Raw genomic sequence first — 15,255 nt, 5'->3', positions numbered from 1 at the left:
ATCAATCTCATGCCCGTGCAGCGCGCCCCGGTGGCGCCAGCCAACCACCCCAGCCCCCCACGCAGCCCGCCTGCAGCAGGCCTGCAGCCAAAGCCCACTCCAGCCAACGTTAGCTACTATAGATAGCTGTGTTCTGCAGCCGTAAGACAGCTACCATTCAAGCCAACATTAGATGATAACTTAAGTTAGCTAAACACAGCTGTCTAGGCTCCAGTAGCTAGCCAACGTTGACGTTAGTCACCAGCCCAGCACGAACAAACCGCAAGGAGAGCCAAGACAGCCAGTCAGCACCACCGAAGTGCGCATAGCCCGAGCCACACAACACATCACACAAACATGAAACCAACCCAGCCAACGCCAGCACCCACTTGCCACCGTCTCCGCCGCCCCAGATGCTCCCACATCTCCAAATGGAGTTGGCAAACCACACCAGCACAACAGCACAGAGCGCAAATAACCACACCTTTACGTTTGGGACTAAATTTGAAGTATTCCCATACCTTCGATGATTTAGGGCGGGGTGTTTTCTTTTTAGGACTTTTTCTTTTATTGGGGCTTTTATTGGGAATTCTGTGAGGATGTTTCTGTTTCATCCTCCATTCTGCAATGTTTTGGTCTCCCACGTGTGTGTGTGTGTGTGTGTGTAGAGCTGTGGCGAAGCGGCGACGCAAAAAATTTGACGTTGACGTATTTTTGACGTCGACTTGTCGCTACAGGCCTAGTGTCATCCTCCCCCTTTCCTATCACTCTTCAGCTGTCACTATTCATTAAAGGCAATACAAGCCCCAATATATATATTTTTTTTAAAGAAATGGAATATGGAATAACATTCAGGTATGTTTTCATTAGTGTATAATCACCTGAAAATAAGAATGGTGTTTTCATTACCTTAGAATGAGCTTTTAACAAAACACCTCTTGTGCTGTGAGTCAGATTATTTTGATTATCAGTTTGATTATTTGGTGGACATGAGCAGATACAGACACAGTGGTCTTTATCTGGGAGGACAGTCAGAGGTGAACTGGATTGTGTCAGTATCGTTCAGTTGCTGCATGTTATCCAGTTGTGGTAGTAAATAATTAGAATTAAACTCAGTTCAGAACAATAATCGTCATGACAATCAGAGTGACTGCCAGGCTGTGAGACAGAGCAGCAAGTGGTGACAAAGAACCAACTTGACCAATAAAGAAAGGTTAATGCTGTGTACTGTACTTAAAAAACATGAAGAAGAAAGAACTACCGATAGTGCTACCATTACCAGTTTTCCTACAAATATAAACATTTTCAATACAAAACATTGGCTAAACTAAAACCATTTGATGACAAATGCATACTGCAATGGCTTATCAATCACAATGTCAGTTATTTCATGTCAAGTTTATATACTTTCCTTCTGACTGCACCTGCAAGTTTATCTGGTAGATAAAAAATGTATCTCAACAGTTTTGCTTCAGTAGACCACATTATGGTTTTAGAGGTGTGCATCTATTCCTTTTTGATGATACAATACAATTTAACACAAAAACAAACACTTTTCTTCCTTGTCCTTTTTTATAAAATCAGACCCAGACGTCAATTCAAAGCTAATTTGATTCAGTTAAGATTACATTTTAATTAAACTCAGACTGAATACAGTGAATTGTCATATTTTGAGTTGTACATTAATTAGCATGTCATTTTTCACTGGCAGTTCCTCATTTAATTTCAGACTAACCAAACAGATAATACCCTCCCTTAAACTTATGTCTGCTAGGCTGACAAATGGGTACTGATACACAGGGTTTGGATCTGTTGTTGTATTGTATCAGTTTCCTGATATGCATCGATTAATATCTATACACACACACTTGTAAGTTCTACTTGTTAATTTGGTAAAAATTTGGTTAAACATTGGACAAAAACATTAAAGATCTGAAGGCTTAGGAGTACATTCTCACAGAAGGTGCCAACATAAAATAAAATAAATTTGCTATTCAAAATCTTCTTCTTCTGAGGTAACAGAACTACTACTGGTTCTGGTAGAAGTGGTGGCATGTGGTAACGTAAGCAATGATAGGTATAAGAGTCTAGCTCAGATTATCATTTTTGTATCACAATTTTTATTTTCACTGAAAATAAAAATAATCCTGAATTTAAAAATCAGGATGACGTGACATTTGTTGGGGTCTGTACCAAACAGAAAAGATATGCTGGCCAGGGCATCTCTACAGTACTACAGTATTCCATTATAAATATGCTTTGTCAAACATTTACCTGTATCAAAATACTGCCAATTCTGCAATTTAGATATTGCAGTTGGTCATATTGTGATTTTGATAAAATGTCTATTAATTGTGCACCCCTAATGAAATGGGCATAACGTACCCTTAAAGGCTATCCAAGAAAATCTGCCACAAAGACAAGGTTTTATTGATCAGGCGTTTTAAACATCTACAACCAATATTATTCCTTCGTCTTTATTTATTCTAAATTAGAGATCTGTGAGCTTGTATGACGGTACTGTAGCTTAACTCCTTACACAGTGAGTGATGATAGATTAATGACATACCCGTTTCGACAGTGATCTTTCTTCTTTAAAAGTTAACAGAGGCTTGAGTTTTTGAATTGCACTGTCAACAGAAATTGAGTGTTGTAAAATACCAGCCTGAACACTCAATAAACAAAGTCTCGACTTACAACACAGGCGTCCATGGCAACTACCTAATGACTTCCTACTGACACAAACCTGTTTGCTGAACTTACAAATCAGTAACCAGTGAGCCAACCGCCGTCTCTTTGGACAATGTGACTGACATTAAGGTCTGTCAAAGTCAAACTGTGGTAAAGAAAACCGTGCTTCAAGTTGGACAGAACAACAGACATATTGCAGCCCCACTGACTTTCACTAGCTACATTCAAGCTTTACTTCATATTAATATGTTTTATTCCTAGATTTTCTCAGACTATCCTTCCCTCCTACCACAAGACGACAATCATTATGTCAGCTGTAAACACAAGGGCAAAAGGGTCATTTCCCCTTCATGCCTTTTCTAATTTCCTCCGCTGCACACAAAACTGAGGCTAATTTACAAGGGGTTTTCATGCTGTCTTCCTCAAGAGTCTAGATCTCTCTGTACCCAGAGACACTGTGATAAAATCACCCAGCTTTCTTTCCTGTCTCCTCCAGTCAGAGGTTAACACAAGTTCAAGGAGGTTGTCTCACGTCACAACCTAAAATTGCATTCCATTCACATACATACACACGCACAGAAAACCCTCCACATTTGAATGCTGAGCAAATATTCACCCACCCATCACCCCTGAAAAATATTAAAAGCCATTTAATCCCTGGAGAAAGAGGCAGGAGAGAGACGCGAGGAAAGAAAAGCTGAATAAAAGAGCAGACTTTACATTCAGACCTACTGTGCACTTTAGGCTGGCAGGGTTCCCACATGCTTCTGACACACTCAATCCAAGTACAATTCCCTCCTCCCTCTTCTCTCCTAGCTCCTCCCCAGAGCCCTCCCCTTCCGCCAAAGGCAAGGACCGCCTGACTTCCTGTTTACCTCTGACCCTTAGCTATCCCCCGCCCCCACCCTTATCTGGCAGGCCTCCAAACAGACAGCCTGATGAGGCCGGATGCAAACAGTCAGAAACGCTTGACAGAGCGAGCGAGCGAGAGAGCGAGAGAGAGAGAGAGAGAGAGAGCGAGCAAGAGCAAGAGCAAGAGAGAGAGACCACTGTAGAGTAGGGTTGCCATAAACAGAGCTGGCTTCCAGAGGAGGAGAGGCTCTGCTCCCAGTGTGACAGAGGACAGGTAGAGACTTCCTCACTTCATGCTCCAAATGCCAGGCTTTGAGAAATGAACATTTTCCTTCTATTGAGAAAATACACCCAGAATTTGAAAACAGAACAGACATACAGAAACTGCCATATATACTGGGGGAAATGCCCAAATGTTAAGTTATTGCTGCAAAATGTATCCATTCCTGTAATGACCTAAAGACAACCAGGGGAACCTGAGAAACACACTATTGACTTCTTTTTAATTGTTAATTTTAAATGTTAATTAATAATTTTTTTCTGTTAGTGCTGTTATTTTTTTTTATATAGTTGGTAAATCTGTAAGAATTGAGTGATTATATTTTGCTAGTATAAAGCACACATATCAACTGAATCACACACACATATACATCAACTTTAACACACACACACACACACACACACACACACACACACACACACACACACACACACACAGCAAAGATTTTCTTTTTCCTCTATAACCCATGCCAGAGAGAGATATGTATATGGATGTAGGGGGGAGGTGATCAGAGAAAGTATGTGAATGAGTCCTATCATGTGGCCACTGAAGCAGCAGGTTTCCCAGGGGTGTGTGTAATTGCGTGCGTGTGTGGCACATGTGGGTGGTGGGGTAAGGGCTAGGGTGATGCATGGTGTCATGTTTCAGGGCTGATTAGGGCATTGCCTGCCCAGTCTGGTCAGCCGGTTGGCCAGGAGTTATATAAACCGCAGAGAGGCCAGGAAGCAACTAGCATATCACACATGCCAACCTTACTTGCAAGCGCACACACGTACTGCTTCCTCGCAGTGCAGCTCAGAGGCCAAGGCAGGGTTGAGAGGATTGAGCACCCATACCCAGTCAGATAATAAATCTAAACCAGCAACGCAGGCAGGCAGGGAGGAGGCACCTGCTCAATGTCACTGCCGAGGGGGGGCTATAGTGGCTACAGCAGCCCAGACCATCACTATCCATCAGTCTTCACTTCCATCTCGGTTTCTATTCCATTTAGCTAGGGAGCCATTTGCACTCTTTTATTTAAAGCCTCGGGTTTGATGAAAATTACAAACAGCATAGTGTAGAAGCAGGGCAAAACCAATCATTAAGAATACATATGTGAAAAATGGGGCACAAATCAACCAGAAGATTAAAATGCAGTGAGGCTGATATGATGTCACAAAGGAAACACCTGAAGAAAACACTTGAAGAGAAAGTGAGGCTAATTTTGTCAGCTCTAGTCTCCGTTTATTTTTTTTAGCATTTATTTGCACCATAAAATCACCAATACACCGTCACTTTGCCAATCTACTGTCAAAAGGTACGATGTAGTAAAGAAATGTATCTGTAGGCCAGCTGCGTGTCACACAGATTTTATAGTAGGTCATTGTAATTCATTTAAACACATTCTCTCAATTTATTGCTCTAACTTGATTTCTCCCACTAACCTGGTTTCTTGTGCCCACATATACATCGTGGCCCATGTCAGTTTTGAACTGAAATGATGGCTCCTTAGGTACCACAGGGCAGAACTGATACCAGGGTGGCAGTTTGAGTACACCAGTAAGCAATATTTTAAATGTGTTGCTGTTGCCCCACAAAACTCCAAAACCAGTTTTCATTTTGCCTTTGGGGCTTAGTTTAATTTGTACCCATATATAGCGCTATCAAATCCAAATTAAGACAATTAGAATTGTGATCAGGAATACAAAATAAGGAAGACACAAATCTCCCACTGAAAATTAACTGGATGTCGCAGTTGAAATCTCTGGAAGAAAAGGTCAAATTAGAATTAAATAGTAGTTTACCATGACTGAAATCACACAACAAATTCAGATAATTATCAATGGGGGTGCACAGTAGGATTTTTTTTTCTTTCCAGCAGATACGATAATGACCTGCTTCTCATGGCTGATACCAATAAGGTAATAAAAGAAGTTGCAATATAGCACTCCAATTTAGAAATCATTTACAACACAGATGAAATGACCAAGTTAAAAATCAGATTTTTGGCAAATTCACATCAAAGTAACTATCCATGTGATCAAAATACCTGATCAAATACTTAAAATGTGAATACCCTGTAACCCCAGTACTGTCACAAGCACTTTAACTTGCACAGACATTTTGAAAGACACACACACACACACACACACACACACACAGATTTTCTGATGACTCACATGAGTACATGTAAGCATTTACAATCCAGCTCAAAACGGTCTCACTGGAGGGTTTGATGTCTTTAAGCTTGAGCTACCAACTCTGAGAAAGCCTGCTAGTCCATAAAGGCTGCTGAAGTCATTCATGGGACAGGATTTCTACACACAACATCTGTTCAATTGAATTTTGATCCATGACAAATGGGCCTGAGACAATATTTTTACTCAGTTTAACCTTTGAATATATGGCATCCTGCGACAACAATTCAATCTTATACCCCGGGTGCTCATTATAGCTGCAGCTGACCATTACAACCATTGGAAATCCTAATTAGCCACATTCACTGTGGGGGAGTGAAGAGTGGACAGCTATCCCCTGATGCCTTGCCTGTTCAGCAAACACACTATCAGCAGGCTCTTCACACATCAGTGCACATGAATAGCACAGTCAGCCTGTAAGCATCAACACAGGGCTGGATGTTGACACAGACAGGGAGAGGCTGGTTCGCATGGCTGTGGTTCGTGGCCCCATTTCAATCAAGGACCTTTGCAGATGGCCAAATGGCCTGTGTGGATGAGCTCTGGTTAGGCAGACCACCAGTTTTGTTGTCACCTGCTGCCCGTTGGGGGATAGTCGAGCCAGTACTCAACACAGGTTGTGTTTTGGCTCATGAGCATAGTTTGCTTTCAGAAGTGGTGGGGCATAATGGGTCTACTGCCAGTAAGAGGACATTGTTTAGAGAGATTTAAATGAGTCACTCAAACGGTTACTGTAACATTGTAATCATTAAAGTGTGTGCTACACTAGTGTAAGTGCTGATACTGAAAATGTGGGGTTGGTAAGATAATGTCAAACAACACTACTGGGTTGTCAGTGGCAATCAGAAAGACTGCCAGCCTTGTCAATAGCGAGCGAGCCATGGAAAACACAAGTGCTCTTATGAAAATCTGTTTCTGCTGCCCTCAACAAAATATGTTGAATTGTTGGTACGGAATATGTTGTTTTTGTAATAACATTGCTGGGGGAAAAAAAACACAACAAAAAGGAACACATGGATGTGTTGAAATCCACATGTTCTTTTTCACGTGTGCAGACCATGATGAAATGTTTTTCCTGCCGGTCATGTGTCACTTGTGAGCCAGGAGGCTGTGTGGATGCTGCTAAGTTACTAGCCAACTGAGGTCCAGGAACCGCCTGAAGCCTGTTACAGCCAGCTAATGCATTCTCCCAACCTCCCCCTCCGCTTCTCTTCTCCCTCTCATGCTCTTCCTTTCTGTCTCTTTCCCTCCCTTTCTTTCCTAAGCTCTCCTTCTTTTTCCATGAGCTACTGCTCTCTCCATCTCCCAAACCCCCTCCCCCTCCCTCAAGTGCTAACCACTCTCCTCCACCACACTCTTTTCTTCCCGCCCGCTCTCTCACATGTGCACTTCCACTCACTCTCACACACACACACACACACACACACACACACACACACACACACACACACACACACACACACACACACACACACACACACACACACACACACACATAAACTGAGGGCAGCTACCACAACAGTGTGCAACCTCCCCCACACTCCAGCAAGGCAGTGTGCAAGTGCCTCTGGCTTGCCCTGACCCACATCTTGATATAGCCCTAAGTATGCTTACAGCTAAGTCCTGAAGACACTCCTGCCACTCTTAGCCTAATCAGGCCTGACCTGCTGTCGGCGCACTGGGCAGATAGACAGGCCAGGCTGGACAGAACATTATCATTTTCACAAGGCTTTCAGATGGCCCTAGGTACTGCCTCTCCACCTTCCCCCACTCCACTGATTGTAGGTTTCCTACTAGACAAGCACATGTTCTATCTGGGATATTGGTTAAACATTACATGAGTGGCCAGATTCTGTGCCATGCTGCAGTGGGAAGAACACATCAATTCACTTAAGGTCTGCAGAGAAACTTTCTGCAGAGTAATGCAGATATATATGCAAATATAACATCTAATTTCTTCAACTCATCAACCTTCACCCACCTCCAATTCCACTTATTATTCTATACAGAAAAGAAATGGGGGCTGTGTGGGTTTAAATTAGACTTGAGTGAATATTATATTTAGAGGGTTGTTCTGCTTAATTATGGCTAAAATGTCCTGCCATACTGGACTATTAAGAATATAAAGGAAGTTTGTAACATTGTATTACCTTCTCTTCCTTGTATTCAACAGGTAGTGGTTTCCTGTGCTCATGTCCCCTCTCTTGGCTGGAATCGGCCCAGGAACAGTTGGATTCATCCTGTTGGCTAAGAGCAGCCTCCAGCTGGGGCAGAAGATCAGGCAGGAGGTCCGGAGGCTCCAGGCCCTCCAAGTCACCATCTTGAGCCTCTGATGGCAGGAGATTGTCTCCCAATGCTTGGTATCCATTAGTGTTGATGGCCTCGCAGCTCTGGGGCTGCTCAGAGGGCAGTTGACTGGTCATGATAGGGTAACAGCTCATAGATTCACCAAACATCTCAGATGACTTACAGTTTCCCTGGGTTTCTCCAGAGCAACGTAGGGCCCGGAAAGGACATTCCTCGGCCTGACTAACTGAGGCCCTAGTGTGCTGCTGACTCATGACTGCTGCGGATGGAAACTGACATACTGTCCCTGAGAGTTCAGGCCCTGTAGAAGTGAGGGGTGCAGGGGTGGTGGTGGGTCTTGACACCAAGGCTGAAGACAAAGACTGCTGACTGAGACTGGGTATTTCTGGCTCTCCAGGGTAGGCAGGGTACACAGGCGGTTGGTAAGCAGTGGCAGAACTGACTGAGCATGTGGGCAGGGGGTGAACCATAGATGATGAATGCATTGGGAAGGGCAGGTTAGGGTCTTCTGACCCTGGTCCAGAGAAAGCTTGACCTCCCCTGGTCAACTGGTAGCTACCCTGCTGTGCCTGTAAGCAAGTCCCACTTAGAGAAGCATTTTGATCCAAATAAGACTTACTTGGCAGAGCCCTTGAATGGAACCTTGGCCGTCCTACAGGTAGGTGAACCTGCTGTTGAGTATGGTGAACTTGCTGCTGGTTCTGAGATTGACCTCCCTGGTGAAAGGAGAAATTATGATGCTGCTGTTGTTGCAGGGACATAGTCTGTGTGTTAATTTGTCGGTGCTGGCGCTGGTTTAACAGCTGCTGCTGATGACTTGGCTGTTGTTGCAGCTGCTGCTGCTGCATTCTGTGCTGCTGCTCCTGTTGTTGATGACATGGGTGGTGTTGTTGCTGCTGTGTTTGTTGTTGTCTGACATGAAGTTGCTGGTTGTGCAGTTGCTGCTGCTGCTGCTGATGACAAAGCTGTTGTTGATGTTGCTGCTGTTGAGATAAGGGGTGGAACATATTGCCATTCTGGTCTTGGTTGCCCCACATTGGACTGCCACTGTTACAGAACAGCCCGTTGGATTGAGGTACTTGGCTCATGGCAGCATTGTGGTACTGGCCATGTTGGTCTGCAATCAAGCCACTGCGTCCTCCAGCAGTGCCCCCCAGACCAGAAAATGCCTGCACAACAGGATTCTGTGCCTTAATGCCAATGTAGTGACCCATCTGCTCACTGTAAGTGGGTATGGCCTGTTGGGTAGAAACAGGTGGAATCAGGTCTTGGTGCTTCCCTGGACCTAGAGGCTCCACTTGGAGAGGCTCGAAGTCAGCACTGAGGTTTAGCTCATCCACAAGTGATGGTGCTGAGGGGAAGCCATCCTCATCCAGCCCTTCCAAACCTCCAACGAAGAGGTTGGGGTCATTAAAGAAGTCCATGGCAGAGCCTGGAGGGTAAGCGGCACCTTTGGAACTCCACTGGATCCAAGCTGGTCCCAATGAGCCTTGCTGTCTACAAACTACAGCATGTTCATTATATTGTGTCCCTGTCGAAAAAAACAAAAGGGAAAGAAATATTAAAATACTGTAATATTACAAGGATACACGGTTATTTAAATGTCATTTACAACGCAGGGTTGTATAATAAAATTCAGGTCTAGATGAACATCAGATCAGTTTACAAACAAGCTACAAATTACTCATTAAAATAATGAAGCAGAAACACAAACACGTAAATGATTAATATTCCATCTGATATGACAACTTAACAAGTATTTTTTTCCACCATATCTATTTTTATGATGCCTTTTCTCAACAGCAATACATGCTTGTAGGCTAGTAAAATTAAATGAATGCCCATGGAGTGACAAAAAAAAGCTTTCAAACGGCAGGTAAAGGCTACAGCAAACGGATCTGGGAGAAATTCAGTACCGTCAATTATCTATCAGCACTGCCTTTCATGTGTGCAGCAAAGCAGCTGGTGCAAACCAACCGCCAGCCATCAGCAGGTGCCTCTTCCTGTACCCCCTCCCCTTTCACACACAAATGCACCTCAACCCCCCACCCACCCAACCAATGAAGCTGCCTACCCTGCTACTGCAGAATGTGTGGGAGGTGCAGACAGCTGATAGAATTTCAACAGCTAGGGACAGAGGCAGATGAGGTCCTTAGAGAGAGAGAGAGAGAGAGAGAGAGAGAGAGAGAGAGAGAGAGAGAGAGAGAGAGAGAGAGAGAGAGAGAGAGAGAGAGAGAGAGAGAGAGATGCGTGTATGTGTTCTGCAACCACAGACCAGCGGAAGATGACAGAAGCTTACCCAGGTCAGTCATTATATGCTGACTTGCAATGCACACAGGCAAATAAAAGCACAGACATTTCTTTAGTATCTCAGTCTAGCTTGTTGAGATGCATATTGTTTTCATTAGTAATATAAATATATGTATTTCAAATGACAGGCTGATCAGTGGAAATTTTGTATTTTCGGTATACCATTCTCTTAAATACACTGGTTGTTGGTCATAAATCACTCAAAATGACTTTGAAAGCTAGTAATATGACTACATAAACAACACTGGACATAACGATGGACATAAGGCCCAGTGCAGACGTACAGTTTGAGGTCAATGCTGTGTTTTATTCATGGCTTAATATCCCTAAATCCTAATACACATCACCAGACTCAACATGAATGTATTTGTACAACATAGAGCTGTTACACTAAAATGTGATTCAAACTTTTCAACATTCAAATATACCTAGGTGGCCTGATTGGTCCATATTAAACTAAAAGACATCTGTATCACAATTGGTTCTTGGACCAGGAACCTTTTTCCAGCTGACACAGAGGACATTGAGCTGTGCAATATGACCATGTATATATTGTGTGATGATATAAAAAAAAATGTCTATTGTTTCACATTCTGCTCTATTGTTTATTTTGTTGTGTCACAAATCTGATTTTAAGGCGATATTAATTGTCATTTGGACAACACTTTGCGTCCTTAGGCACCACACGAATAACAGTTAAGGTTGCAGAAAGGTTTTAAATAAAACAAGAACAATCAAATGTGAGTGCCTTTTATTTGTCACGTATATTCAAATGCAATAAGAAATATGCCTTTTCTAATTGTGCTAACTGTATATCTACTATTTATTCATTTAATTATTATAGGTATCATTATCTGAATATGAAATTATCTATATCAGGATATGATATTTTGGTCATTTCGCACAGCCCTAGCTGGACAGGCTGCCAACAACCATTCGTGCTCACATTTACGCCTGAATGCAATTCTCGAGTCACCAATAAACCTACATGTAACCTGAATGTGTTTGGATTGTGAGCGGAAACTAACGCACCTAGAGAAAGCCCATTCAGGCCCAGGTACAACATTCAAACTGCACAGAGAGCCAGCCGGCCAGCAGATCAGAACCTTCTGCTGAGCACTGCATCACTGTGCCGTCCTGTTTTCATACCGGTGTTCTGTGGCTGATTGGCAGCTTTTGAGTAGGTTAATGAAGTCTGTTAAATAAATTATGATTTTTAGTCAATAATGGAACACTAATCATAATTTGTCACACCTGTGATTGTTCAAGTGTTCACACTTATCTGATAATCACATACATTTTGTACTCAAGCTGAGCTGTTATTAGACTTCTGAAAATATGTTTTTTATTTTGACCCAATCATTTACATTGTAACTAATTTTCTGCGTTATACAGGCAGAATATTAAACCAGAATAGATTATATATCTGTAATATTCTGTTGAGGACCCAGGCCAGGCTATAGAACACTGCTGAATAAATCTGAGTGCTAAGTACACTTACTAATTAGCAGTACTGTTTTATTTCCAGCAGTCCATTCAGAATGTGGTTAAATAGTTCAAATTATAATTATAAACATAAAGCCTAAACCGGTTAGAAAAGTACTAAAAGTTGTTTTTTATATCACTACATACAGTTCCTTCTATGGAACCAGGCATGTCACATAGACAGTATCGCCCCCCCCAACGACTACCATCCACTGTTCACACAGGCATGAAGCCATTCCTGTTTTCAGTTTTGGGTTGTGCTTTTAACTCCATGTTCACTCCAGTGCTTTGTTTACTATCCTGTTTATTGGGGGAAATCATGGCCAACCAGGAGGCATGTGAAATCACTTCCTAAGAAGAGAGAAGACAATACTGCTAGAAGAAGAATGGAGAGGAAAATGTGCCACGGCTCAGCAATTTCAGTACAGTAGTCATACTCAAGTGATAATTACACCATCTAACCCTAGTGGAGGGGGTTTTAGACTATCTGAAGAGTTTTGTACTCTGGTTTCTAATGATATTGATACTAACTTAAGACGTGCAGTACTCATTCTGGATGACATTATTGGGTTTGTGTTTGTGTAAAAGACAATGTATGAGTTGCGTTCACTTAGTGGACACACACACACACACACACACACACACACACACACACAAAAGGTATGTGATGAAAACGTAAAATTATCTCCAGCACTTTGGCAGATATTACCTTGTTGTTGACACTCAAAGTGAGTCTGACAAGAACATCCCGGGTGAAGGCTGAGGTGAACTAAGCTGTCCATTCAAGCTGGATTTACAACAGTAAAACAGTATACACACCATATGAAAACGGACGTATACTCTCTTAAGACTATAAAAGAAAAATAATACACGTTTATACCATCTTTCCCATGTGCCATGAATCCATGCGGCATATTCCTGAAGCTGCTAGCCAAGCCACTGCTAAGCACCCCCTCCAATCTGGCCCTGAGGCACAGACCAGTCCCCCAAAGCCTGGGTCGCCATCCAGCTGTTTCCTTCATAATTATGACGTTATGAGCACCATACAGCACGTGCAACTCACGCCTAATATCAACAAGAACTGTGTACATAACTGTCCCGAGGTCGCCATTGAATCCTGGGACTGGTGGCATACAAATGGCCACTTCTACGCACCTCCGACAAACAGCCGAAAAACCAACAAGTTGTAGCAAAGACAACATTAAGATTGCGGTAACAATAAGAGGAAGACTGAACCGCGTAAAGTTACTGGGATAAAAAAAAAGAAGAAGAAAAGTATGGCTGTAAGTGAAGGCGCATTTCATTTAGTACTTTTAAATTGTTTAGCTAGTTGTTCCAATGTTATCATGTAACACTCGGCAACGAGTTCGTCGTGTTCTCAAAGCTTTGGTAAGGAGCTTCCATTAAACAGACGCCGGGGTTCACCTCTGAAGTCAGCAGCATCCTCTTCATCTTCGACCCAGCAATGGCTTCAGCTCCTGTGAGCGCGGTGTTTGATAAGCCAGCAATGTGTTGCGCTACTTTAAGCACAACTGCTCGCCAAGTGGAAACTAAATTAATGCACGTGGGACATCTGATTTTGTAACCCGGGGTTGTTGAGACGGGTCACACGTGCTCCTGGCCAAACCCCCACTTTGGAAGCCACGGGATTCAAGAGGTGTCGTGACGCTTCCTTAGTGAGGAAGAGGAGGGGGAGGAGGAGGAGGGGGAGGAGGCCGAAAATGGATGGAGAGGTCAACAGTGATGGTTACCATGATAATACAACCAGATAGTTATCCTCGACCGAGTTTCGTTTTCATTTCTATTAAGGCTGCCAACGACCTGGGAATGCACTCACGGCGGCCACATATAAGTACGGTGCTGACTGAGCCCGGCTAGTCGCTGTCAGTTCAGGACCACCATGACCACGAACCACGGAGGATTACTTTGGAGCTACACGCATTTTCATTTACCCGACAAACTGTCGTAAAGTACGATGGCATTTGCTGTGGGAACTTACGGGAAACTAGTGCGGGCAAGTTTGGCAAGTCAACGGTCTTATTTCTGCCGGGAAGATACACACTCAGCAAGGCAGTGTGTCATCAGACAGCTGAGGCGAGCCCCACTGACTCACTGTCAGAAATTTGACAGCTCTTTGCCTGAATGAAATGGAACCCCTCGAGTCCGAAACATCTATCAAAAAATCTAAAAAAGAAGTGTTAATTCTTACCCGAAACGAACCCAAAAGTGCAACTCCAGACGTCAATGTAGGGACAGTGTTATCGGCGAAGTTGTGACTGTGTTGTTAGTTCTACTCCTGCTGGCGACCACGGCACAGCGGCTCTACCGCTGCTGCTGACGTGACTGTGATAACACCTAATTTGCATATCAGTGACCTCCTCTCTGATTGGCACCGACCGTTTGCCACAATTTTGCCTTTCCAGGTAAAATTACAATTCGGTTTCCCCAGTGACAGTGCTTTCGGTGCGGCGCCGCCCCCAACTAGCCCCAGAGAGAGGCTGATCAAATCATGGATTCGTGTCTAAAGTCCTTATATTGACAGAGTGCATAAGATGGCCGCGTACGAGCCAGAGCCAATCCGGAGAGGTTTTACTTTCGCACATGCACCCGAGTCTCTACTCAATGCAAACATGACAGGAGTGGGAGAGCTGCTCTCCATACATGGGTAAATATCGGCCTCTGGTGGCTGACTGTGCGACATACTGCTCTAAATTAAGTTATTCCAATTTGGACTATCTGTCGTCAATAGTGTGATCATATTGAGTTTATATAATTTATGGATTATTTTCTCCTAGGGTGCAATTATAATAAAATTATACTTAAATGGGCTGATTTTGCCAGAGACCCCGGGAATTCTGCAAGGACAACTCCTCAATAGATTTTTCAATTTAATATCCCTGTTATACAAAATTTAACAATAGAGGTTTAACATATTTGTGTAGTATCCTTATAAAATGTATTATGTATTCTGTGCACAGAACATGTACAGCTGTCTTTAGAATAGGTAAATGTGGAGTATGGGTAAACATGACTATGTGAAAATAGTTACAACTACAGGTATACAAATGTTTGAGTGAGATTGAAACCTTCCACCTATGTAGACAAGTCATGGATCTGAAAAAACATCCAAAAAGGTAGAGGTGAAAATTAAGTCACTTTGACTCCACAAAGGTT

At 43.0% G+C, this 15,255-nt stretch overlaps 1 protein-coding gene across 4 annotated transcripts in view; it reads right to left on the bottom strand.

The window, feature by feature from the left end:
• Positions 1-14,441, bottom strand: part of chd9 (chromodomain helicase DNA binding protein 9) — a 69,776-nt gene extending 55,335 nt beyond the window's left edge. For 2 of the 4 annotated variants that reach the window (XM_051380601.1, XM_051380603.1), the window contains exons 1-2: positions 14,291-14,441; positions 8,130-9,817 (exon numbers count right to left, since the gene is read on the bottom strand). In XM_051380601.1, coding sequence (XP_051236561.1) covers positions 8,130-9,710 — 1,581 coding nt within the window. In that variant the 5' untranslated portion in view covers positions 9,711-9,817; positions 14,291-14,441. Of the gene's footprint in view, positions 1-3,402; positions 3,492-8,129; positions 9,818-13,506; positions 13,694-14,290 lie in introns of those variants that run through there. The other 2 variants (XM_051380602.1, XM_051380605.1) reach the window with 2 other exon arrangements.
• Between the last annotated feature and the right edge of the window lie 814 nt (positions 14,442-15,255).

This window comes from Dicentrarchus labrax, unplaced genomic scaffold (genome assembly GCF_905237075.1).
Source record: "Dicentrarchus labrax unplaced genomic scaffold, dlabrax2021, whole genome shotgun sequence".
Classification (NCBI taxonomy): Eukaryota; Metazoa; Chordata; class Actinopteri; family Moronidae; genus Dicentrarchus; species Dicentrarchus labrax.
This window is presented reverse-complemented; position numbering and strand designations above follow the sequence as displayed.